This window comes from Platalea leucorodia (assembly GCF_965183815.1).
Source record: "Platalea leucorodia genome assembly, chromosome: 3".
Taxonomy (NCBI): Eukaryota; Metazoa; Chordata; class Aves; order Pelecaniformes; family Threskiornithidae; genus Platalea; species Platalea leucorodia.
Genome location: NC_138825.1, coordinates 81,779,082 through 81,806,179, shown reverse-complemented (window position 1 = coordinate 81,806,179; position 27,098 = coordinate 81,779,082). Strand labels below are relative to the sequence as shown.

The following is a 27,098-nucleotide window of genomic DNA, read 5'->3' as shown; positions in this document are numbered from 1 at the left end:
TCCTCTCGACTAAGCGCCCTAACTGGCTATTTATTTTATTTCTTTTTACATTCTATTACGCCCAGGGGCACAACTTCAGCAGAAAAGGAAAAGGGCATCTCCATGTCTATGTTGATCATCACTGACCATTTACTCTTCTGCTCATTTTTAGATGAAAAAAACCCAAAACCCAAACCAAAATTCAAAACAAATCTTCCAGAGAGTTCTCAGTGGATCGAGGCGCTGAAATATATGTTCAAAGTCTTAATTTTGGTGTCAACTCAATGAAGTTGGGTGTATTTCAGCTTTTCCCACTCTGTAGTTTTCCTAAGAACAAATGCACTGGGACATCAAGGCCACCATGCTGCCTCTGAGATTAGATAACGGCAAATGCTGAAGGGCAGAAGGTGGCAATGAGAAGCAAGCATCATACAAATTTCTCCCAAATTCTTAAACTATTGCATCTCCAGGTCTTTAGTTAAAGGTTTTACCTTCGCATTTGATATCTTTCAATGGATTTTTATTCCATTTTTGTATAGTTTTTGAACTATTCTGCCTTTTAGATACAACTTCCTGCAGCAAAGAGTTATACAGTCTAACCACCCAGCTGGCATCCTTTTTTGTTTTCTGAACCTGCCACTTACTCATCTCAGCCAGTATTTCTTGCTTCTTGTCCCAGGAGAGGTGCACTCTTTTGCCAGTTCACGCATTACTTCATAAAACTCAGCCACATAATCTCCCGTTTGTCTTTGTTCTCATCTGAACTGTGCAGGCAAACTGGTGTATTCCTTTCAAGGAAGCTGATCTATTCCTTTGCCTATCACCTCTGAAAATTTTCTGCTTCTGGAAAACTGATTTTGAAATGGGAATTAAAAATACCCTAATTTTTTTCCATCGTTACCCAAATTTTCTCTCCTGCACCACATAAGCCTAGATACAAAATTCAAGGCTCTGGATTCCACTTAGTGATTGTGTGGCTAGGATTACATATTGTATTACCCCAAATATCTGAATCATTGCCTCATTCTTAACACCTACCTATTTCTGCCAAGAGGCCTGGTCTAGATAAAAGCAACTTCATATTCTTGTGGAAACATGGAATCCGCCCATATTTCCAACTGCTGCCTTCATTTTACTAGTTCTTCTTTCAGCTACTGACCTGTCTATAATAAATTAAGAATTTAAACAATTCAGCAGTGCTTCCGGCCTTAAATTGGTTTCTCTTTATGACTACAGCATAAGCATTTGGATTTCCTGAATGACTTGCAATAAAAGCAGACTCTGCTCCTAAGATATGTCATTTTATTATATATCAGTGCAGATTTGCTGGTGCTAACAACAGGCTCTGTTATGGCAAAGATGACAGTGGTCACAAGCATATTGTCTAGATTTCTGTAACAAATCAGTCAATAAACATATATTTTGTCTCCATACAGTGCTACTGTTACTGCCAAACGGACAGTGTCTATAAAAGGTGACCAAAACTGAATGTGCTTCCTAAGACTATCTACTGATCAATACAATGGCATATGTTTTAAAATGTATTTATTTTTTTCCAGAATGCTGCAGCCTATGGAATAGTCATCTACAGATAAACATAACAGTTTCTGAAACACCTGTATCCTTCTCAGAGGATTCCATTAACTTAGATCAAATTAGCATATATAGAAGTTTAGACTGACTCCAATTATAAAGAAATGATGAAGTTACTTTCAAAAAAAACTCAAAACAATAACTCCTTGTAACTGCTCATAGTATTGATTTCCTGTAATCCAGCAGGTGCTAATTTTTCCTGCATGTCATGACAGAAGGATAAGTAACATCACACATATCAGATGACAAAAAAATGGCGGTTTCATGCCCTTGTTACTCTATTGCTTTTCAGCATTTTCCATTGCTATTTCTACTAACAACCATTTATCACAGCGATTAACAAAATTCTGACTGCATCTTCAGCTGCTGTAACTACTGCAGCCACAAATCTACAGGAATTTAAGGCCACGAGCACACTGTTCTTTTCAGATAACACTACCGTTACATAAAATCTGAAAAGAAATAGTTCTGTCTAAACTAGTTCATCAGTTTTCTGTACTTGTCCCCAAACCCCAAATCCTGTGGTAGGAGTGCTGCACTTAGAAGTAGCTTTTATTATACTGTACATAAAATACTTCCTATATATCTTTGATTGGATAAGTTTACCTCCTATGAAACGGAATTATTGTTCTATTCCATTATTTTTTTCTTCTTTAGTTCTACTATTTTAAAAGGGCAGGAGGATTAACTTCTTAATTTTATACCTTCAATTTAACCAAATTATTTGTGCAGTGTCTACTAGCAATATTCTTTACAGTACTACTTGGATACTCAATTACTGTTAAAAGTCACTAAATTTCTATTGAGATTTCCTCTACTTCTGGAAAGAGTTTCAATAAAGTGTACACATTTGAAAAGAAACTACTTAGCAGAAATACATACTTACCTGGACAAACAAATCCTTTTCTTTTTAGGTAAAAATCTAAATAAAGCCTCAGGAGTAAGATTGCTTTTATTATTGTCAGTCTTATCTAAAATTGCCGCAACTCATTGTTTTTCTTTTGGACAATTTATAGTGTTTCATAATTACTGTAGACATTACTATTCTAAGCTCACAGAGCCCTTCCTCCGTTGGATGTCCTGCTTTTTGATATGTTTTTTTCTTCTTCATTAAGTATCCATTTGGACATACTCAGCTGGTGCTACAGAATGGTATTTACCTTTCCAAGTCTTCAGTGATTTTTTTTTTTAACAGCTTTTAAGTTAGTAGAGTGCTTACTATTAAATGCAGGGAAAAGAAAAAAATAAGAGAAGATACCACTATCTTTAAACACTGCTGGTAAAATCACAAGCCTGGGACAAATTAAAATTGTTTGTATTCTAACAGTCAACCAGGTCTGTTCAACCAGGTCTGTTCCACCTTCAATGTGTTTTTTGGTGCTAACTGCACCAAAGTCAATGCTAGCAGCCGTTTGGTACCTTAATTTACAATCTGGTACAGTAACATAAAGAAACATACAAGCAGACACTTGCCACATTATAAATATTTTGTTAAGCCATTCTAAATACTTCCTATGAGATAAACACCTAGGACTTAAAACTAAGAATTTGCAATCTGTACAGTGGAAAAGGAGGAAGGGGAGAAGAATCCTGAAGTGTAATTATAGCCAAATACATCTTTTCTTTGGTACTGAAAATAGAATTACTTTTAGATTTTTAAAGATTTTTTTCCTCTGCATAAAAAGTTCAATTAATGTAAATTCACTTGTCCCCTCAAAAAAAACCCCCAAAACCCCCAAAACCAAAACAAAAGCCCCCTTCCTTTAAGCTTGCATATAACAATCACATCTGCTTTCTGGCCTTGCTGGAAAATTTGTACATTTTGGAACTACAGCTCAGATCAGAGCAACAACATGCTGCCCATTAAAACCTCTCTCTCTCTGCAGAATATTGCACATTGAAAATTAATAGCTTACATCTCATACTTTCTTAACTAAGCATTCTCAGTTGAGAGCAAAGAAATAGGTCTGGGACTCCTGGTTCATCAAGTCAAATCTTCTTTTCCTCATATGCATTCACATCTTCCATACAAAAACCATCACTTATTACAAAATCTTCATCATAGAAAAAAATTAGACTTCTTTTGTCTCCACTACTGCTAAAGACAGACTGTTCCAGATCTTATATTCCAGGCAAGCTTACTTATGAACAAGGTGATTAATTCTTGTACTGACATTGGCCAAAATGATCTTTTTTTTTTTTTTTTCTCCTTTCTCTTATTCACTTCTAGTTTGGGCTAGTTATAGAGAGCTGTTGTACCTCCTTTGAAACTTCTGTTTGCTAAGCTAACCAACAAGATTTTTTAGGGTATGTCAGTAAAGGATTTTCCCCACAAAAGTTAGCTTTTCTGCTGGAGTGCTGTGGAAGGAATACTTGAGATTCCTGGTATAATTCAGGTGTGCACACCAGCACATCCACACACCTTCTGGATAATTTGGAGCAATACAGACCAAGCCTGAAAAAGCATAGCATATAGCCATGCCATTTGTTTTTCACAGTAAGTCAATCATAGAGATCTTCTCTGACCCAGTTCACAACAAGTGCTTATTATTCGTCTCTGTAACTCTTCACTAACCTGAAGGCTTTCTGTGAGATGGGAGGACTAAATTTCTAATATTAAAATAAAAAGAAGGAGAAAAATAAATCCTTTGCTGTGAAGGAAAGAATATCCAACTCCTTTTTCCTTGTCTACCTTATGTATCTCACGAAAATGAACAAAGCTTTTCTATGAGATCTGGCTGGATTCTTTCCTAGTGAAAAGGTACACAGTATCTCGGGACCAGATCTATCACTCCTAACTTCTTGGGGTGCTGAACAACAACTACAGGTAATCCTGGCCTTCGCAACCAACTTCACGATTTAAATTATTATTGCTAATGTGTAAGTTGCTACTATCCCGTTTTAAAGAACTAAATATCCAGCCAGTTGCACTTAGAGAACATTTACAGGTGTCTATTTCCAGGAATATAAAAGTGTTGTCAAAAGGAAATGGTTGAGAGCTCTACACCTGCCCACTGCAAGCATGCTTTCCATTTATTTTTCCTCTCTCCCTTGTGGTAGAAAGAAGGATGGGAAAATTGCAGATGGCTCCTTTTTGTCACATTTGTCTCTCATGTTCTAGGGGAGTTCAACTTCTCTCTCCCTCCTTGTACTCAGACCACTCCAGAGCCTTGAGGTAAAGAGGAGCAGCTGTGAGCGCAGACAGGTGTCAATATTTTCATTCCCCCACATTTGTGTGTGGAAACACTTGGAATACAGCTAAACCTTGTTCTGCTTCTGATGTGTGACTGTACTTGGGCAGAGATTTTTCCTGTTAGCAGGAACTGAAGAAATAACTTACGACACCCCTTAAAAGAAAAAAAAAAAAACCAACCAAAATCATAAATGACCAAACTCGGTACTTTGTAAAGAAGCAAGGAATGAATCTTAACATTTTAAAAGGCTACTGTATCCATGTCCGCTCCTTTCCAGAATTTCCTTTTAAAATTATTATTTATGATTGAATAATGCAAAGACTTTAAAGTGATGAAAAGGTAAAAAATAAACAGAAATATGTGAGAATTATATAGATAAAACTGAACAAGCATCTTAAAAACCCAAGACTATTCCTAATAGACCAAATAAACTTCACATCTTTCAGAGGGATAATCAGTTTTAAGATGTCACTGGACATTTCAGTTTAGCTGAACTCCTTTACTTTTATTAAAAAAATGTCCAGTGCCTTTGAAAAAATAGTATTCTCTTCTTCATTTAAGCATGTTTAAATTTCTGAGGGTTCCTTGTAAAAAGTGTCTGTGCATATATATATACGTGTTTTTAATTGGTTATTACAATAGCTTTTGAATTGTTGTATTTTAATATGAGAGAGGTCAGTACTCAATAATACAACCACAGCATTTTCAAAGAAAATGTATTTTAAGATTTAAACTCAAGCAAACTGGGAACTTGCTATTTATAATAAACCAGTTCTGATTACCACTGTAAAGCAAAACAAAGAGGAGTTCAAGCCAAGTACATTATTCTTCCTATATTGCAGTCAACCATGTGAAGTTTGTTTATATACAGACAGACGTGCTTTAATTTTTTCCAGATTTTAATTTGCAGCTATGCAGAACACTTACTAAATTCTAATAGAGCACTTCTGATTAAAAGGTAAATGCTATGTGTTTCTACAGTTTTATCTTAATGATATTTTGACCCTCCGTACTACTTCTAATAGCTACTACATTTTGTAAAAGGCCCCCAACATATTCACACATGTAACAGTTCACTCCTCTTAAACATACACACCTACAGAGTACCAGTAATAAATAAAATTTTCATTTTAGATATTTTAAGTGTGACAATATTGTGGTTTTGTTTTAAATAATATTAATCCTTTAAAATTTTCTAGTTTCTCTAAATGATTCAAAGGTTACCTCTGCATTTAGGTTGTCTGCAAGGCTTTCAAGAAACTGGCTTTCAATTGGATTCTGCTGAGTAAGAAGAGTTAGGTAGTGACTGAGTTTATCATGAGTTGTAATAATGACGCCTTCTCCGAATTTGTCAAACTGAGGCCGTCCAGCTCGACCAAATATCTGCATGACATCTAAAATTCCAAGGTCAACAAAGGAGCCTCTTTTTGCAGCATATATTTGTGTTCCCTGGTTGAGGAAAAGTTAATAAAAATTAACATAAATACACATGAATATAATCCTGATGAGCTGAATACTGAAATTAGGCAAATATAGCATGATTTCAGAAGTGTACTTTAACTAATCCTTTCATAATCTTTGATATATTTAAATCTTTACTATACAAACTAGACTCCCACTGGAGAGAATCAGTTTAATGAGATATAAATAACATTTCAAGTCAATCAGACATTTCCCCTCCAGGCCCAAAACCCACAATAAAGATCTTGCTGTCTATGCTTCTTTACAGGTTTCTTTTAAGACAGATACACATGTGCAGAGTAATGGAAGCTCTTACCTTAATAACAACAGCATGAGCAGGAAGATTGACACCCCAGGCGAGCGTAGCTGTACAAACTAGCACTTTGATATGTCCGTTAGAAAACAAGTTCTCAACCAAATTTCTGTCTTGCCGCAGCATTCCTGCATGATGAATACTAAATCCATCTGGAAACAGCTCACGTAACTGCTTATTTCTGGATCTCTGTACCTAGAATGGACAAGCATAAAAATTAAATTCACTTCTAATTATACTACAAGAAACATTGTATTAAAAAAATACAGGAAAAACCCCTATTGAATATTATTATGAGTCATATGAAAGGAACTATTTCTATTAATGTCAAACTTTTCATCAACACCAATATGTCATGATTTTCTACAAATGAATTTGACTTCTGTTCTTACTTTCCAAAGAAGACACTTAATTGTTTAAAAGAATACTTTTATAAAAATATAGCTTCACTTAAACAGAGATCCAAATTTACTGATAACCAGTATGAACAGCAAAACTGAGAACTCACATATTGCTTTTCCTTAAAAGCAACTCTTTCAGACTATGCAGGCAGCTAGGATAGGCTTAAAGCAGCAGGCCACACACTATACTTAACATTACGGAGGGGATACCCTTCCCCACGACCAGTCATTGCATCAGCTCAGCACAGCGTGGATTAATAAATTCATGGTACGGAATCAAACTGTTCATCTACCCCTCGTTTTTACCTTCCCCATGCGTAGGAGGCTGGGATCTCAGTCTGCAAAACCTCACGTCCTCCAGCCTCCCACTCTGTATGAGGTCCATAAGCATGTCCCCTTATTTCTGGGTGCTAGCTTTAGCATGCTTCACTTAAACCAGATATTGACTGAAAGTTAAGAAAAACTAATACGCTTCCCTTCCAAACAGTAAACTCTGAAACACAAATTGCTTTGGAGTATGTCTTCCAGAAGTAACAGGGAAGGAAAACCAACCACTTAAAGAAGAAACCCAAACCACCAGAGTTCAGGCCATTTTAGCCCAACCGGAACAGTTGTCTTTCTGTTCAGAAACATGGCTTTGGGCTAAAGCTCAAGTATCACAAAAAGTACAGCTCTTTTATTACAGTGAAGATGACAGGAGGAAAGGCCTGGTAACCCTGCTGTAAACTGGGATAAAGGACCTTCAACCAAGCTTATATGAGCTTAAATATAAAAGGTCAGAAAGCATGCCGTATACAAGCTCTTTACCCTCAACCCTGGCTACTGGTTCTTCAGATCTTCATGTTTCAATGTCCCTGATTTGCCACAAACACCTCTGGTTTTCCTCTCATCTCTTCCACATTCCTAACTGCTGCACTCACTGCCTTCCAAAATTGATCGCTGCTGAATATGACACCAGGAGGGCTGTGGTAATGATGACTCTAATCTTTCCCTAAAACAGATTTCTTTATTATCACTGCCAGCAGACAATCTCTACTTTTTCATAGACCACAAGAGAGTTAAGTATTTTTTGACTAGTACTGCATTTTCAGCCCTGTATATTACAGTGAACTAATTCTAAATCAAATTATGATTATTAGTATTATTTTTTTAAATCTTTGCCTGACACACAGCCACTGAAAGTTGACTTAAGGGATACAGAGTGGGTAAAGCAAAGCAAAATATGGTTCACAGTACTGGCATACTGCCAAACATGAACAATAAATCTCTGCAAACACAAAAGTAAATAGGGAGATGGGAATGCAATTATAAAGGAGGACATGAAAAGAAAAATATTGTAGGAAAAACACATTTCTCAGCTTCACAATTATCCAGCCTCTCAATATCTGATCTTTCCTGCTTTAGCAGTAATTATTTACTATTCATTTAAAGGAAATCAAACTCAGCTTTTAACTACACATGATTTTTTGGCATATTTAATTAACTGCTGTAGTACTTAAAAATGAATAAATAAGAAATTGAGAAAGTGGCAGTGCAGTTCATGAAACTTATTCTTTATGAGCTAGTGAATGGAAACAAACACTTCATAAAGAATACAAATGCACCAAGGTTTGCATTTATAGTATATCAACAACAAATCTCACAGAAGACAGGCATGCGGAAAATTCACTTCAGCTGCAAATCTGAGAATAATTGTGACACAGAAATTTGAATTTATCTTGATTACATTCAGAATGTGGTGTAAGCATTTAACAATCAGGAATTTCACTTTTCTAGTAGAGCTTGTTGTATTGGTGCCACATGACTATTTTACAGGTATTAAAATAACTACTTTTCAACAAGCACAATTATTCAATATCAATTCAATATCAAAAATATATTATTTAAATATTATAATCTGTAGCTGAAAAAGCCAAATCTTGTTCTCAAATCTCCACAATTTAAAATTTACATACCTTGGTTCATAACCTGATTGCTTATGTTGTCTAATGTGACTGAAAGACAGGGCAATTTACTCGTGGGAAACTAAGAAGAGTAAAATCTTGTACTATATATATATGGAAGGAAACTGTATTTGTTTACAGTTTTAGGAACTACAATTTCACCAATTTAGAGAAAGGAACTTGTGAATATAGGAAAAAGGAGGAGAAAGGGGAAAAAGTTTGTGACAGAAAACACATTAAGATATGGCAATGCTAGTCTGACTATAATTCAAGTACTTACAAGCCATAGCTTAATTAACCGTTTAAAAATACGTAGGTACACCTAAACGTATCCATATAGTTGCATTTAGAAAGAACATCCACATGCTTCTAAAATCTACCACACATTCTAAAACAACACCTTTGAAATATTTAATATTCCCTTTTTTTTTGTTTTGTTGATTTATTGAATCTATGAAGTGCTAAACTTCTGGGTTGCACAGTAACCAGTTTAGAGATATATTAAATAATTTTTTTTTCCAACACAGAAGATGATGAACTTTTTTTAATTAAAAACTCACAGCCCACTTTTGACAGAGGAAAAAACAAATGCCAAGCAAATCATATCACTAACTATCCTTGATGATTCCATTAACTGCACAGAAATTGAATTAATTTTCTTTCCATAAATTTGTGGGCATTTTAAATTACAAAGATACAAGGAAAGTTAGTTCAAGAACAATGAAGTAACCCAATTTTATAAAGTTACACTTGAGAAAATAAAATAAAAAAATAAATCACATCTCAGTGATGGCTTGGAAGACTGCTCACACAGCATATCCTTTAATGGCAGCATATTTGCAAACAGACCTCCTAAGCTCTTGTGCCAAGGAATTGCATTGCTATTCTATTAAATCTGGATTTTAATGGTTGTAGATACAACAAAATCAACAACTACCAAATAAGGCAAGTGAAACTATAAAAAAATTATACTACTCCCATCTTGTTCTATTACAGGCTAAAAGGTTTTGCTTAAAATTTATAAGAAATGTTACTAAGTGCCTCAGGTGTATGGAGAAGTTGTTATTATGAGGTCTGGCACCAGTCTCCTGATTAGAATTGATTTTCTTTCCCCTCCCTTATTGCTCAAGAGGGCTGTAGATTTATGACCTTTGCTTACATGTGTGTGTGCATCTAAAACAGTATATATTAAATAAATTCCTAGTTTACCTTGCTGCCACCTATATTTCTCCTTAAATGTCTTGAATTTCATGCAGTTCTTGATTAAGACACATTAAAAATGTCACAATTAGACACAGAAAAATGTCCTGCTTAATTTTAATGAGAAGTGAGGCATATGTAGCAGAAAAAAAGATTTAATCAAGCTTTAGTGTATTTCAGCTAGAGACTTAAAAAAGATAACACCTTTCCTTACCCTTTGCTTGCATCTGGTATCACAAAGGAATCATCTTTTATAAAGACTATAAGCTGCACGCTTTTTGTCTGAACTACCAATACTACATGAATCAAAGAACAAAATTTTTAATAGGCTTATAGGTATTTTTTTCTTATTTTATCTAAAAAACAAGTAAAAAAGAGTAATAAAGCTTGATTATGAGAAGCAGCTGCCAATAAATTACTTCTTGATAAGTGAAACACCAATTTATGTCTTTTCTTTAATCTCCAGTTGCTACACTCATCCGGGACAGACTAAGTAGATCACCACTACTTTGTAAGATGAGATTTTTTTTTTCTTTACTCTGTAAATTACTTATTTTTCCTTTCTACTTCCTCATTTTGAAGATATTGTTTGCAACTTTGAATTTTCGTGTTTTTTCCCCACTAATAACACAGTTTTTGACTATCATATATTTTATTCCAGTAACAGAAATGGCACAGGCTATTCTAGTATTTTTCTCACGATCACCTTACTATAGCAAAACTTCATTCTTGTGATCGTAAGACACAATCATCATAATTTCCTTTCTGCGGAGTTCACAACAGGGCAGCACTTGCAGTTTGTTCAGAATGCACCATCGTATTTGTTCACTGATTTGAGCAATTCTGAGCAATTTATTCCCATCCTTCATTCTCTGCACTGTCCTGACACTCTACAAAGTACTAGCTCTTAATTTTGAGGCCTCATTAGCTTCACTTGATGAGTGTCAGTGCTCAGGTAGCACAGATATCGCAGACATCCAAAATAAACAAAGTAAGGTATCTTTTGCTGCAGCCTTCAATGAAGGGCAGTTTTAATTAGTACTGCTACTGTGTGATGAATACAATTCAGTTATTTCCCAAATAACTATTTTGTAACTTTCCTGAAGACATTCAAAGGTGTAATTCTTAGGTTGACCTTCTAAATTGTTTTAAGTTCCAACAAGACAAAAGCCTCCTCTGCCTCATTCATTAATCATACTGCTGAATCTGCTCTGCTGGCTCATTTGAAGAATACTGATTGCCTTTCAAAATTTATGATACTAAGGTAAGATGGGAGAAGTCTCTATCCATTCAGGAAGTAAAGGGCATCTGAGAAAAGCAGAATGAAAAAAGGGACATTGAAGAGTCATCAGTGGGCTTATTCCTGTTCCTTAAATACAAAAAGCTAACATGACTTCACTATGTATGAGGACTGAGAGAAATGGAAAGAAATGATCAAAGGATTGCATGATCATTCACCGTTTTTGCTCTTCAGAATTTACTACATACATATATTAATTAATCTATACAAGTTAAATCTTTAACATAAGTTCTATTCTTTTATTCACAACGGCTGTTTCAAAGGAGTGAGATCAAAACTTAGATAGTGCCAATAAAACCGTGAGAAGGGGTTTTTAAATATGAAGTAAAAAAATAATAATTTATTGTTACAGAAAAAAACATGAGACTCCTTAATGTGCACAGTTAGAGTGCATATTAAGTATATGAAACCTAGAGAAAATACTAAACAATGGAGATGAGCAGTAACACTATCCAACAGTTAATGAAAGAAACTGAACACGAAGAAATGCAGATTGGAGTCTAAAGGGAGAAAAGAGGAATGCATTTGAGCTGCAATGATTTTACCTGAGGACTCTCCTTTTATGAATTAGAACTTTTATTTGCATTATTCAACTTGTACTGTTTGCATAACAACTAAGCTATCAATAGCTGTTTCTAGGACAAGGATGAAGTGGCATGTTATGTGGTAAGAGCAAGATTAAATTATTATTTTATTACAGAAGCAAAGAATTAACTTTTGAAAGAAATTTTCCCTGAAGGATTTAAAAGTTGACTACATTTCTGTGATGAAGATACATTAAGCAATTGGTCCTTTTCTTGTATTGCCTTCCACACCTCTTGAGAAACAGCATGAAATGGAAAATTACTAGTATTTACTAAAAACATAGTAATACACTACATCATATATAAACAACCCATCATGAAGCCCTTCTGCAAAGTTATAAATCAGTCATTTTTAAAAAGATACCCAACAGTTCAATACATTGGATCGAGGTAGTGCTTCTGTGTTGATATGCCCTCACATTACCTCCCTCACTCTTTCTTGGGAACATCAGCATTAGCTTCACTGACTGTTCATCCTGCAGCTGGTTCCTGTGAAGAACCTAAAGACCACCGAGAGCTCTCCTCAACCAAGATGACTTGCATGACCTAACAGATCATTTCTGGAAGGATGCAGGCTGGCCAATATGCTGTTCTACTTAATGAGTATTCATGCTCATTCTCTACATCTTCACTTTTTTAATGTATCTAGCTATTAACTTTGTATAGTTATCCTAAAGTAATATCTCTGTCCAACATTTATTCTTTTACTGGGTTATAATTAGTGGGTACCTGGCAAGACAGTATTTGAAGAAGGTAATTCTAGCAAACAAATTTGAATCAGTTTGAATTTCTCCTGGAAGAGTCAATAATCTAATTGTCTCCCTCTGGAGATTTAAGTTCACTGTATTAAAGTTCGAATTGTTTAAACCTATGAGTTACTGCTCTGATCAATTTACTGAAATCACCTCAGTAAGTTCTGTAAAGTGCTCTAAAAATACCTCTGAAGGAGAAAGAAAGGAGAGTAGTGTGACGTCCTCGTCTGTCAGTGTAAAGATAATAATTCTTTGAGTGCAATCATCAAGAGCACATAATTCAGGACTAATTTTCTGTATTATAGTATTATATCTGTTTTTCTTCTGAACCTTCTCCTCTTTGTGTGTATGCAGGTTTCTATCGATTTAGGGTCGTCTCCTGTCGATTTGTAATTTAGAAATACTTGTTTAGAATACGAATCCATCTGTCCTTAGTCCTCAGTAGGCCACAGACCATTTTTCAGTTGTTGCATTAAAAGCAATTCTCTCTACATGCACACATAATTTTCTGCAGGGCTGAGCTTCAGTGAAAGTTTTAAAAAATATTTCAGGTCTATATAACATATTGGGTTTCTGTAGTTTGCAAAACACAGAGTCACTGCAGAGTGCAGTATCAAAGAATTCAGCTTCAATGTATTTAAACCACAATTAGAAAAACCGTATGAAAAAGACAAGGGAGCAGAAGTTTAGACAATTAGGAACAATTGCCAAGCAGCCTATCCAAGTTATGACTGTCTTGTTCTAACATAGTTGTATTTTTTTATTCAAGTGAAATAATGGCCTCTTTTCTTTAGAGCCATACAATTTTCACTGTGTATGACTACCAGTCTTGAGATATGGTTAGATGATACTTATATTTTAGTACACTCTTTTGCTTATCTTTATTATTTAGTCTTAGTTGTTTAGTTTTCAGCCTAGGTTGCTAACTCTTCCACTTTTTACAGGGTTGGTGCTTGTAGATGTTCTTTGATGAAAAAACTTGGGAACCTGTTGTTCCGTTGAAGGGAAAATGAATTCTGTAAATGTGGACCAAAAAGACTTGGCTGCTTTCAAAAGTGAAGAGTGAAAACTTGTAATTTTTCTGCTAATAAAGAAAATATGAATTATTGCTGGAACACTACTTACACAGTAGTGGTAACTGTTGGGAATTTGAAATCTGGCAATTCAATGATTTCCTGACGTACTTTGCACATGACAGATAATACTGTGATTTTTCAAAATAATGCAGGTTTAAAATGTACTTTGTGGGTGTACAAACAGGAACATTATTATGTCTGTGTGCTCCAATCAGAGAATAGTTTAAAAAGAAAAATCCTATGAATTATGCTTTTCTTCTCTTTTTGATTCATAAGGAAAGGAGGTGTAAGGCAGAATTTCTGGAACATTTTTCTGTTGTCCTGGCCTAACCACAGATCATAACCTATTTATTGCACAAGTTTGTGTTTCATCCAATTGGCACATTAGGGAGTGATGATGACTGGTTAAAGAATGGAGTGGTATGGAGTGGTCTTGCCTTATTCAGTGTGCTCTTTTTACAGTACACTAAGTTACATCATAGCAGCCCCATCTTTTTTTCATTGGAAAAGTTACATGGTGTGTAGAGAATGAAATAACATTCTATGGGAGGAGGAAGTAGCAATCAGATTAAAAACCCTGAACAAGAGGTAAACATTTAATTTAATATTTGATTCCTCAGTTCTATAATCTATAATGCAGAAGATAAGTGTTTACAGACCTCACTGACTCAGAAGGTAAGAAAATTTAGTGTCGCTAAAATACTACATTTTTGAGCCAGACCGACAAGCCAAGAATGAAAGAATCATAAATGCAACTTTGACCATGCACAAATAATGGATTTACAACAAGTTATCAAGGATGTACATATAGTTTCAAATTAGCTCACTTAATGCCTAGCTGTTATAAAGCAAAAAAGAGGAACTATTTGTATAGACAATACACTATCTCAACTTCAGCCAGAATTTTGTAACATGGACCAAAGTAACTTAACATTTCACTTCAAGCCAGACTGTGGTGCCTGTCTTACAACTGAATGAATTACTGATTCTCAGATAAAAGGGTTTAAGAACTTAGAATAAAAAATAATTCTGTGAAAACACACACGGAAAACAGCACTAGGTTTAGATAGAAAGGAAATGTTCATTAACATGACACAGTTTAAGCTCCAGCACTGAGTGAAAATACAGTAACAATAATTTTCATATATTGTACAATGATAAGCATCTTTCTATTGTTTATAACAAGTGCAACAAAAATTATATAGAGACATTTTTGTACTGCTTCAGTATGATGAAAATCTGGACTTCACAGCGCACAGAAATCTGTGCCTAAATAATCTCAAATCTTATTAAAAGTGTCAAAACATTTCAGTTTAGCAATAACATGAAAATGCACATCAATTAAGATTGAATTAATTGTATAACATCACAATTTTAAAATGCATGCAAAATCATGTAAAGCTCTGGTTTTCTTTCTCATCAATTTGGAATTAAACTGTTCTCTCTCTGGGAATAGATATATGAAACATGTAAAATACAGCAAGGTATCTATTCTTTTCCAGCCCTTGAGACAGTAAGTCCTGTTGTCATATTTGTTAACTACTTGGAGTACACAGATGAAAAAGTCATCAATCTCGGTCTGTTTTGCTGACAGCAGAAGTTTTCAGTATGCTGTTACAAAACTCGCCGGTAGGGAAGATATACAGCACGAAAAGAAATTGCTAGAGACAGTTTGATGACATGGAAGGGTAGCATTACAACAGCAAGGATGAATCTGTACTGGTTTCAGTTTGAATACTGACACCCTCCAGAGACCTAGTTAAAGTTTTGTTGCTGTGCTTAACTATGCAAAGATTTCAATATTTCTACTTCAATAGGAAACTGATACTGCATGGTTTTTATAAAAATATTTGTTATATTTGAGAACACCTCCTTTGCTTTGCAATCCCCAAAACTGCCACTCTGCTGAGCCATGACAATACTGGATCCATTTTTACTCTGACACAATGAAAGCAGAAAGTGTTTTCAAGATCTTTCCAATACAGCTGCATCTTACTTATTACATATTGTCATGATTTTTAATGCAACTCCTCCTCAAAGGCTATACTGACTGAGACATCATTAACCCTGCAAGAAAAAAATCCATTTGTGAACATTAAGCGTACTTCTCATTTCATAATTAAACCATAACAGTCCACTACAACTTCACAGCTACACAAAGTGACAGACTGAGGATTCTTCAGAAGAATGGAATTTCTCTTACAAGTTTTATAAGTAATTGGACATGTGCAGTATGAATTAATAGTGTATAGGGTTTTCAAACAGTTTTAGACTGGCATCAGTGTGTAGAACCATGAAAAACTGAAATTTTGTCTTAAAACAGGAAAATAATTCCTTTTGGAGATGAACCCTACGTATGAAATGTCTTTGATTTGGTATTGTGGCTTGGTTTCTTCACTTTTCTAGCTTCTGCCCTACAGCATGGAAGAAATAAATATAACAATACTAAGCAGACATGATAAAAAAAAATGCAAGTCAATAAAATAAAAGTGGTACAAATTCCTAAACTAAAAAAGGTCGAAATTATACTCACCACTCATAAAGTATCTTGAACTATGTAACCTGAACTTTAAGCAGAAAAAAAGATAACCAAACTGGAACGTATCACACAAAGTTGTTTCTTTTTTTATTTTTTAAATTTGAGTACTAATACTATTAAACAAGTCTCAGAACTAAAGACATTTTATTCCTCCTGTGTCTTTGCTATTTTAAGAGAATTTAAAGGATTCTTTAGTAACACTTTGTAGTTCAGTGTTGTCAAATGTTAAATCTTACAAGACAAGCACTTCCGAGAAGTCTCTAAAGGATATGAAAAATTATAGATGTTTATGTCTTTTCATATTGCAGTGTTCATATAGTATAATCTGATTACTAAAATAAGTGATAATTATTTAGTTTATCTGATAAAGTACTAAGAGAAAAAAAAATCTCTTAAGAAACCAATAGACCTTTAAGCAGTGGCACCAATGAAACCTGGTTTCCTATGGATTTTATGTTCGTTGTGCCCCTGTCACAACTCAAATGCATGCTGCATCAGATTTCCATAACCTCAATTGTCTCAGAATTATCTCCCTGACTTACTGTTTCACAAATTTTTCCACTGTACCCTCAGGACAAACAAACACATCTTAGAAATGAAATCTGTAAGACTTACACTGATTATCAACAGCACCATCTGATTATTACCAACACTTCTGACAACTGTGCTGTCTTTTTTGCTAGTTTTATTCCAAATTACTAGCAGGCTGCTCTCTGAAGTTCTGCAACGTCAGTGCAGAACTGTGAAGCCTGTGGACTATTAAACATCATTCAAAGTCAGTTTCAAAGGTAACGTTGTCTTTACACACCTAAAAGGGCACAGAAGTAGCACCGAATAAGTGATGAAACAAGACGGTTTATATTACTATGCTCTTTTGGCCAGCAGACTTGGGAATTTAGAGACAGATTGTCGGTTAAACTGAGGCAACTATTAGGCTTGCTGCCAGAGGACACCAGCTGATGCAAGAAAGGAGCACTGTGCAGTCACCTCCACAGACCTCAATTTTACAGCCAGATCCTCTTCAAATGCAAGGTATTTTCCCACAGACCTCTGCTAAGTTATGAGATCCCTTGTAGTTTTAAACTCTACCTACTAAAAAAAAAAAAAGGTTTTATTACCCCCCCTTTAAAAAAGAAAATCCCCTTAAATCCAGCCTTTTTAGTGCCAATATTTTATGTCACTTACTAACATTACGTTTCGTACTTCATGAAGCCTGCAAGATAATTGCTTTACAAAGTTTAAAAATCACAGAGATGAAGACAATTATGTATAATTAAATTTGGCTTTGAAAGACTGTTTTCTACATCTACAGTTCTTTAAGCATGTATCTAGCACATATGCCTCCTCTCCAAGGCTGATATTTTGAGGAAAGGATGGCTTATTTTCTTGTGCAAGTAATTTTTATAATATATTTACAGAGATTTGAGAAAAAAAATATTGCATTGATGTTAATTCATCAATCTGCTTTGTCTGAGTTTTTTAAACTAGATTAGAAATCCCCTGCCAAAACTGAGGAGCTTGCTATTGTTAAGGTATTGTAATTCATATATCATTATTTTAAAGCAGGCTAAACAGTTTCTTCAGCAACCTAACTTTAAATGTCTTACCCACATCACAGATAGATCTCACAGGAAATTTAAGAAAGTATCTCACATACCAAACATACCATGGAGACTAAATTACCTGGTACGGGAAGAAGTAGGGAGATTGTTACTTTCTCACTTAATGCAGCGCATAGCAGCACAAAACGGGTGAGAGGAGAGCTCCTGTGCTGCTTCCACACTCCCTCTCCAACCCTGATTAATTTCCATTTTTCATACTCTGTTTACTTATCGTGCGTACATTAGTGCTAATGACTGTTCAAAAGTGTTAGATGCCATACTGTGAGCTTCATTTTCTTTAATCTTTTAATTATATTAACAGTCTTTCTTCTGTACAATTAATAGCAATATCTGTTCAAATCATTACATCCTTCATGCATTTCCTCTCCTTGAAAATGTTTTTTTGTCTCACAACTCTGCCTTCTTTTAAGAGCAGCTGAATCTCAAAAGGCTTTGCAAAATTCTTTACCTAAATGTTGAACCCGTATCTGTAATGCTGCATTTATTGGGGTGTTAGGACTCTAGGAGGAAAGCAAGTAGTAAACAATGCCAACACTTGCCTTAAAATTAGTATGTCTATATAATTTACCACTTGAAGTAATAACATTTTAAAGCTGAGTATCTTAGTATTGTTTTAAATGACAAAAATAACTGAAGTTGAAGTAAAAACATATATAAAAATAAAAAAGTTTTTTCCCTGCTTTAAGACTGAAAGCTAATACTATCTATGTAAAATAGTTCTATAACTAACACTGCAATCACTTTCAAGATTTATTAATAGCTTTTCTGCATAAAGAGAAACTTTGACAGTACAGAACTGAACCATATACCATGGTTCAGTGTTAAGGCAAATATCATGTTTGTGGAGTTTCGTAACACACACATACTACAGGGTTATCACCAGGATATCAGTTTTCAGTGGTTTCAAGATGGTAATACTGAATTATGAATTAAAATCAGAATAAAAGGAGTGGAGAATCTTTGACTCTCGTAATCCATACAAGCTTTTAATTAGATTCAGTGTGACAGATATTTTAAAAACTTTTATTGTTTTGCTTGATTTTCTCATTATGCAGTTTGAAAGCTAACATAAAATACAATATATTGTACATAAAATGAATGTAAACAGCATAAGGTATACATAATAAATAATATAAAATATATTGCAAAGCAAACTTGGTGATCACATCATCACTCATCTTTAGAAATTGGTTTACACATCTAAGAATATTTTACTTTGTGAATTCCAATCTAAACATCTGAAGCTATTCAACAAAAGTATTTCCTTCTGTTAATTTTGTATTTGGATTTCAGCTAATTTTTAAATTGATTTTTTGAGCTCCAAATATGGAATTGCCAACTATCTTGTCACAGAAATTTTACACAGAATGGAAACACAGAGGCTATGCTTACCTATAACACTGGTGTTATGTCTACTATCCCCAGTGACCACTCACTAGAGGAAAACCTACTGAGCCTGTTTGCTGTGATAATACCAGACAGCCTTTCTGATCAGATTTATAGAAACAGACTGATGACTTATAATTCTTGGCATAGCCTTTTCAATCTTGAGATCAACCTAGAAGAGATTTCCTACTCTATTTCTTTTTTGAGGAGGCATCACTTGAGATAACCAGATAGTTCCATCATACTTGTTTAATCTGCACGCTGCTAAAACTGAAGATAAGAGGGCCAGCTAATGCTGTCTGATGCAGAGAAATCTCCCTAGAAAGTAAAGCAACTGCCTGACCATTTGAGACAGGCCACTTTGCCAGCAGCTTGATATGGGAGGGTTCAGTTTGAGATTAAACCACTGTAGATGTTCCCATGCAGATCTGTACAGTTGAAGTATGAGTCTGAGCACCCTTCACAGTCAATGAGCACCAGGCAGCAGGGCTTGTACGGCGTGTCTGCTCCCTGACTGCCCCGTGTCTGCTCATGGCTGAGCTCAGGCATCCTCTTGGCTCCACTGCCTGAAATGCACTGAACTCCACCAACTACAACAGGAGCTCAGACACATCATGCATTTGTAGTTACCATGTGCAGTCTCCTAAAATCTGTGTGCTATAATCTTAGCCTGAAAAGCACTCCACTGACATGTTTCAGATTTAGACTAATGAACAAGAACTTTCCAGGAAAGAATTAATGACAAAGCAGACCCTCAAATGACTTTCCGTTGCAACAAATTTCTATTGTAACTGACTCAGGTGGCATTGTCTCAATACTCCCAGATGGTACATATCAATAATAGCTCTTAATTATCACTCACTATTCCAAGTAAATTGGAATTTGCATTATCTGTCTTCACACTAATCCCTGCTTATGCTGATATTGAATACCTCCTATCACAGAGAAACTGAAGAAACAATTGAAAAATTAATGTCCCTATACATGAAAATTAATCAGATCATCCTATGGTTTTAAATGCCTGAACATAACAGAACTAAAGAACACCATAGTAAAAATAGGAATGGAGACTTTACATCTTTTTTTATTGGTGACAATGGCAACTTAATCAGGGGGTTATTATTTATCATAAATTCCTTTCCTACTTGTTAGAAACCCCAAATCTAATTATGCACCGTCACATAAAATATTACATTCCCACAGCCCTTTCTTTGCCATGGACAAAATTATGCAATACATTCACAGAATCTGTCATCACCACACTCAGTACAGGTCATAATGCTACTTAAATGTATGACAAGAAACAGTTTTCTTCAATGTGACAAAGTTGATAAGAACATACTATAGCTGAAATGTTCCCAAACTGACGAAGAATGGGATTAAATGCCTAGTTAATCTCAATTTTCCTCTAACAACAAGAAAGGATAGCAGATGTTAAGTGATTTTTTTTTTTATCTGTGCATATTTCTACAGTTATTGATTTAATTTTTAGTTTGAGAGTAAAATTCGAGAGTTTTGTGTTTAATGGAATGAGCTGCCTGTGAAACCCTGAAGTAGTCTAAGAGTCCTCAGTACAAATTCAGACATAGAGAAAAAAAGGTTTCCACTAATATCAGAATTAAGTATAAACTTTATGGCGAATCCCATCCCTACTCCCTCAAAATCCCAACAGAAAATGCTTAGTAGAGGAGTAGTGCTTCAACAATGCTTCAACCCCCACCTTTACATGCAGCATATACTTTATATTACAGACAGAAAGCTGAATTCAGGAAAATCTATATTGTTACTTTAGCTGATGACTTCCTGTATTTACATTAGCCTCTTTATAGTCATAATAAATTTTGGTATGTCTCCTCCAGAAAAAGACACAAATTCATAAAGCTATTTTGCAAAGCTGTGTCCAAGAGTAATCAATTAATCCTCACACATTTTCTCCAACTAATCCCAGTTCTGATGCCTGAAACTAATTTCATACATATATTTCATAAGACTAAGTACAAACTTGAAAGATATAAATATTGTTCTATTTACTATTAACTGCTATTCCAGTAATCAAAACAATTACTAACAGACATAGAAAAACAAATGCTTAAAACTGTCAGACAAATTTTGTTAGCTTCCTAAAACATGCACTGTTCAGGGAATCTATATTTTTTAGCAACAGTGAACGCAGTCCATATTATATTACTATACATCACCTTGTACATATACATAATATACAAGTATATGATACATTATACTTATTACACATGTAACTTATCTATCTTGTGTTTTATACTATCATCCATGAATGTATGCAAGAAAAGAAGAGGAAAGGAAAAAACAAGGGAATAAGAAAAAATTATCTCAGAAATTTCATATGAATGTAAAGAACCCATCTTTCAGGTCAAGAAGAGAGCTGTACTTCAGGCTAGATGCCTGGAAGTAGAACGTATTTATGTATTTATTTTTAATTCTCAATCTTCAAAATGCTCTGAAGCGAAACAATGAACAACGGCCTTTAACCTACCATAAAATCAGCATCATACATGTGCATTAAAAAGTATGGCCACAAGGTGGCTCTCAATACTCAGCATTGAAAAGTACAAAACTGAAAATGAAATAAAAAAGAATTTCAATTAGCTTCGTTTTCTTAAAATTATAAGTGATATGTTTCACCTCACTTATTCTTAGAAACATTTATTTCCACACTCCACTAATATTTTGAAGATATTTTAAATTTACTTTGTTCCTCAACATCATGAACGCTTACATAAAGAACTCCAATGAGAGATTTCCAGACTATCTGTAACAGCATAATTTTCCTGTAGTCACATATTCCTCCAAAAATTTGAGCCCTCTTGATAGTTGGAATTCATATATACATAACTGAAACAATTTATTTACCATTTTTTGATTCAGTTAGTTTTCAACTATTTACCAGTACCAGTTCTGTTTCATGATGAAAACTGCATGAAACTTCTACACAGAACATGAATTTGCATGCGGACAGGATCTTATGCATCTTGTTTTTTTCCCAATATGCTCTACCCAGATTCTTTATTTTCTTAATTACCATTTTATTTTACCTTTTACAGATTTATTAATAGTTGTGGGTTTTGTTGGCAACCTTTCACCCATTTCTGTAGTCATTTTAGTTTCGTAAATATCTCTGTTTTCATTTAATGTTTATTTTCCCCATAAGTGTGGAAATCTGGAATTTAAAGAAACTGGAACATGTAGGGAAAATAATAAATAGGGCTATGATTGTCAAACCAATAAAGAATTATTACTTGATTCTGAACCAATGAATTGTAGACCTGTACAGTACTCTGAAAGGATAGAAGTCTCTTACAACCGTCATCTTGGATATATTCCTTAGACAAGAGATCTTGGTGGTTACTTCAAGGGGTATGCTCCCTCACAGGAACAAAATCTAAGAGAATACCTGAAAATAACTATTACAGCTGTTTTGAAATTACATGCCTATGAAGCAAGACACCAGGTATGTTTTCAATGCCACACTGCAGTACAAACACTTTTTTACTATGCTATAACTATTGAATCAAGAGCCCAGGAAATAACTTCTGACTGTAAGGGATCATTACAAGAATTATAAGTAATACTGGTGAGTGTTTTTAACCCATGAATCACTGGGACAAATTCACATTTTCTTATTGCTTTCAGTTCCAGAAGCTTGCAGAAAATCCACATCTGCAAAAAATTAAAAAAAAAAAAAAAAGTGTTTTCTCTATGAAACACTATTTTGTGCTGTATTAAGTGATGTCCGTAGGGCTTTTTTTTTTTTTAGAACCTTTGCTAAGCTTCATCAAAATCTTCCAGTATTTAGGGAAGTTGCTGGCCTATGTTCAGATCTGTCTCAGAAATTAACATTTTTGCAATTTCTGCCTTCTGTCACTGAAAAGATTGAAGCAAGAAGTTGTGCATAAAGTTTTGAAACCACATATGTAGTTTTCTTACAGAGGTGATAAACTATCAAAATACAGCAAAACTTATGTACCGATAAATATTTTCAGTAAAGCTTCAAATATGTTTCATTAGACATTTTTAAATGGCTGGGCAATCAGACATCTGAAGGCGGGATACATAAAAGATATATTAGCATTTTGATTTCTGTTGCAAGGGGCACAAAACATAAACTTACTTGTGAGGTACTGGGCAGGACAGAGGTACGGGGTACCCTGGCTGCACAAGCACTGTCAGAAACATGACAACTCCACTATATGCTGACACCACTCTTTATTAAAGATGTAACAAAGAACTATATATTTTATTAGAATGAAAATGGCCCAATGGCTGATTAACTAATTGTTGATATCAATATAGCTAAAGCAAGATACCATAATGCTTATAATCACGTACTAGTTTTAATACATAATATATATAATCTATAATCTATGAAGGTAATTACAGTTTAAGTTCCACTACTTTTGACTTAAGAAAATTAAATATTCAAAATCTTTGCTAGGATCTCCTAACTATTATTGATTATCAAAAGAACAAAATATTCTTCCGCAAAGACAGGATGATGCTGAAAAGTTTTACTTGTCTAATTAGAACTGTTTTAAATGTGAACTATACCAAGAAATATAAATTCTAAGCCAAAAAACTTTCAAAACTGAAAGTCTTGTGTGAATTTTTTTGGAAAAGTTTTCAGGCCATATGCACATCATCTGCAAATATGTCAAAACAGGATCTGTCCTGCTTGTCTATTGTTGTTTTTCTAGTTTTTCTTACAGGTTAGGAATGATTTTACCCAACAAAAGCCTGAAGCTGAATACAACCATTGCCTGAAATGCATTCCAATTCATCCCACACATTTGGTGTCCAAATGTTCTAGAAATATCATCCTAGTTCTTAATATTCTCTTAATATCCCATTCTAGAGAATGCATTAGAAGTGTTGACAGTATTAATCTCAAATGGCTTTTCCATTTGGAGCATGGTAAATACCAGGACATGGCACTCCTGGGTTTTTAGAATTTCTTAAAATATTTAGTGCATGTATTGTATATGACTGTTGCTTGAAGAATAAACAGATTCTGCTGGTTCCACAGCAGCTGGCAACATAATAGCCATAGAGGAGATCATAAACCAAATCTTGCTTCTTAGTCAAGTTGGTTGACCCAGTATGTAAAGTTAGTATTTGATAGGAAGGAAATATCCTAGGAAAAAACTTACTCCAGTGTTAGTGTTTTTCAGTATGTGTTATCTGAGCACTAAAAATGAATTAGTTTAAGACCTTGTTCTACCAAAAGTCTAACGATTTTCTTGTAATTTCATGTAAATAAAATTTTAAGTTCTAGAAGTTTACGCATTTTCCATTTTTTAGCTTTATTGACTAAAATTAATTCTTTATCTACTTGCACTGATATTGTCCAAAGATTAAGGCCTGTTTGGTGGGATGGGGATGGTGAACATTTAGTTTTTCTAAGAATTCATATTTAAGCATCGAAACTCACAAGTCTGCTAATATTGCTGTCTTCCTATCTGCACTCTTCCAGCAGCTTCTCACAAGCCATATACTTCCAAATCTGCCTCCTGTTTTTTTAGCAATTTTATTTTCATTCCATAAGACAGAGGAAGCTCCATTTCTATTACTTACCAGTTTTCATTATAGTTCATGCACAGTTTGTGTATACTCTAGCCTTGTCAAAAACATGATGCCGTTAGTCTAGTTCCCACTAGCACAATACATAACTTTTAGTTCTAGTTCTGTCTTTTGGTCAAAGAAGCCAAAAATTACTAACATGGCACATGTACAGAGATGTATCCAAATACACATTTATATGATGCTCATTCAAAATCTCAGTAGTGGGATGAAAAGAATACTGTTTATTAGCTTTTTATGTTTTTTGGAAATCTGTAATCAGTTTCTGGTGTTTTCAATATAACAATCTGCTAGCAAGAAAAAGAGGTTTCTGAAATAATTAGATTGTTCAAAAGAGATTTGGCAAATTTAGGCAAAATTATAATTTTACTGTGATAAAGGTGATATGCAATGCTATCTATACATCCTAAAGCATGGCTGCTTGTGGTTTTATACAATACAACGCTTTTCTCCAGGACAATGATTTCCAATAAGCAGGGATTCTTCTGAATCATGGTTGACTTTTCAAATTCCAGTTCAAAGAAGCTTAAGATGAATTCAAAACAACCAGAAGATAAAACTAAATGTTGTAGATATCACAGCTTCCACATCTTCTGGCCTCCTATGATCGAGAAATGTTGATAACATAAAGCATATATATGATATGCTAAAACCAGAGACTGACTATGCACGTACTACAACTTAAACCAGAAAAAGAAATATATGGTGATAAATATTTGGCAGTTCTTTGGAAAAAAATCTGCCCAACTTTCCAAAAGTATTCTTAATTACTTTTTAACCTATTTTGTTTTCTCCAAAGCACCTCTGGCTCTCAGTATGTGGTATTCACAGACTGTGGATCAAATTCAATTCACTCGTTCTTAATGGTTGCTTCTAATCGCTCTTTTATTTAAAATTCTTAAAAGCGTGCACTCATTTTACTCATTATTTCACAATTCATCTTAACTAGATGTCATTGCAAGCTTCAGCACAAAAATGCTTCTGTCCAGTTCTGATCTACTCTACATATTGTGCAAATAAACTAAAGGAATAGTTAAAAAGCCCAACCAAATTTGCCTAAATTATGGTATTTGGGAGAGCTGGAAGTTGAAAGTGGATGACAACTGAAACAGTGAGCATACACAGCTAAACAATTCCATCAAGCCATAATCAAACTAAACTGTATTTGGAAAGCTTTCTTATTTTGAAAATAAATGAAATTAAGAATATGAACTGAAGTGAAATTTAATATTTTTCTCCATCTGTTAAGAAAATCATGTTTTCTAAATGAAAAACTGAATCAAACATCTAAATGTACCTTGGGGGGGGGGGGGGGGAATCTAACGTTTGCCACAGTCTGGGTTCAACAGGAGGAAATCTATCAATAGGTAAGTGAACAGAATATTTCAAGCTACAGATGAATTTATTTAATTGCACTTATGCTAATCATGTTTTTAAAAAGACAGCATGAGATAGTTTCCCATTTTGCAGTGATGTTTTCTATCAAATTAGGTGGTTATGAACATGTATTTTTCAACTATGACAGGTCAAAAACTGCAATTTTAAAAAATTCACAGTCTAAAGATATCCTATACATTCATTGTTGTACAATATAAATAAATAAATTCACATGAATCTGCAGGGAGCAAAAGAAACATAGTCAGTTAATAGTGATATTCTGAAGGAAAAACATCAAGCAACCCTAGAAGAAAGCACATATATTTATTCTATAGGATAACTGTGAACTACAGGTTTGTTCTGAATTTTATTTCAGGAAAGGCAACTACAAAGGGTGTTCTGTGATGGCCTGCATCTTTAAAGCAATGACCAACAACTTAAAAAAAAAAAAAAAAAAAGACATTATCTCCTTCATTTACAACCCCAAATAATAGTACTTTAAGACTTTTGCAATACTCCTTTATAAGTCAACTGTGATGCTAGAGAAAAAAATAAAATTGAATTCAATTCACTGGACCTTGGAAAATTTACTCTGTTTACTTCCTGTAAAAGAAATCAAATATAGTTGCTAATAAAATGTCAATCACTGAACAGTATCGAGTCTGTTTGAGAATAATTACCATTAAATACAAAGTACAACTGATCATCAACAAGCAGCATTCGCTGTCACTGCACAATGCAGAAAAGTCACAAATTCTTACTAACTTT

The 27,098-nt window shown here is 34.3% G+C and overlaps 1 protein-coding gene across 7 annotated transcripts in view; it reads right to left on the bottom strand.

Annotated features, from left to right (window-relative positions):
- Nucleotides 1–27,098, bottom strand: part of ASCC3 (activating signal cointegrator 1 complex subunit 3) — a 284,668-nt gene that overhangs the window by 97,664 nt on the left and 159,906 nt on the right. For 6 of the 7 annotated variants that reach the window (XM_082307043.1, XM_082307047.1, XM_082307044.1 and 3 more), the window contains 2 exons: nucleotides 6,544–6,735; nucleotides 5,991–6,215 (listed from right to left, as the gene is read on the bottom strand). In XM_082307043.1, coding sequence (XP_082163169.1) covers nucleotides 5,991–6,215; nucleotides 6,544–6,735 — 417 coding nt within the window. Of the gene's footprint in view, nucleotides 1–5,990; nucleotides 6,216–6,543; nucleotides 6,736–24,984; nucleotides 25,555–27,098 lie in introns of those variants that run through there. The other variant, XM_082307049.1, reaches the window with a different exon arrangement.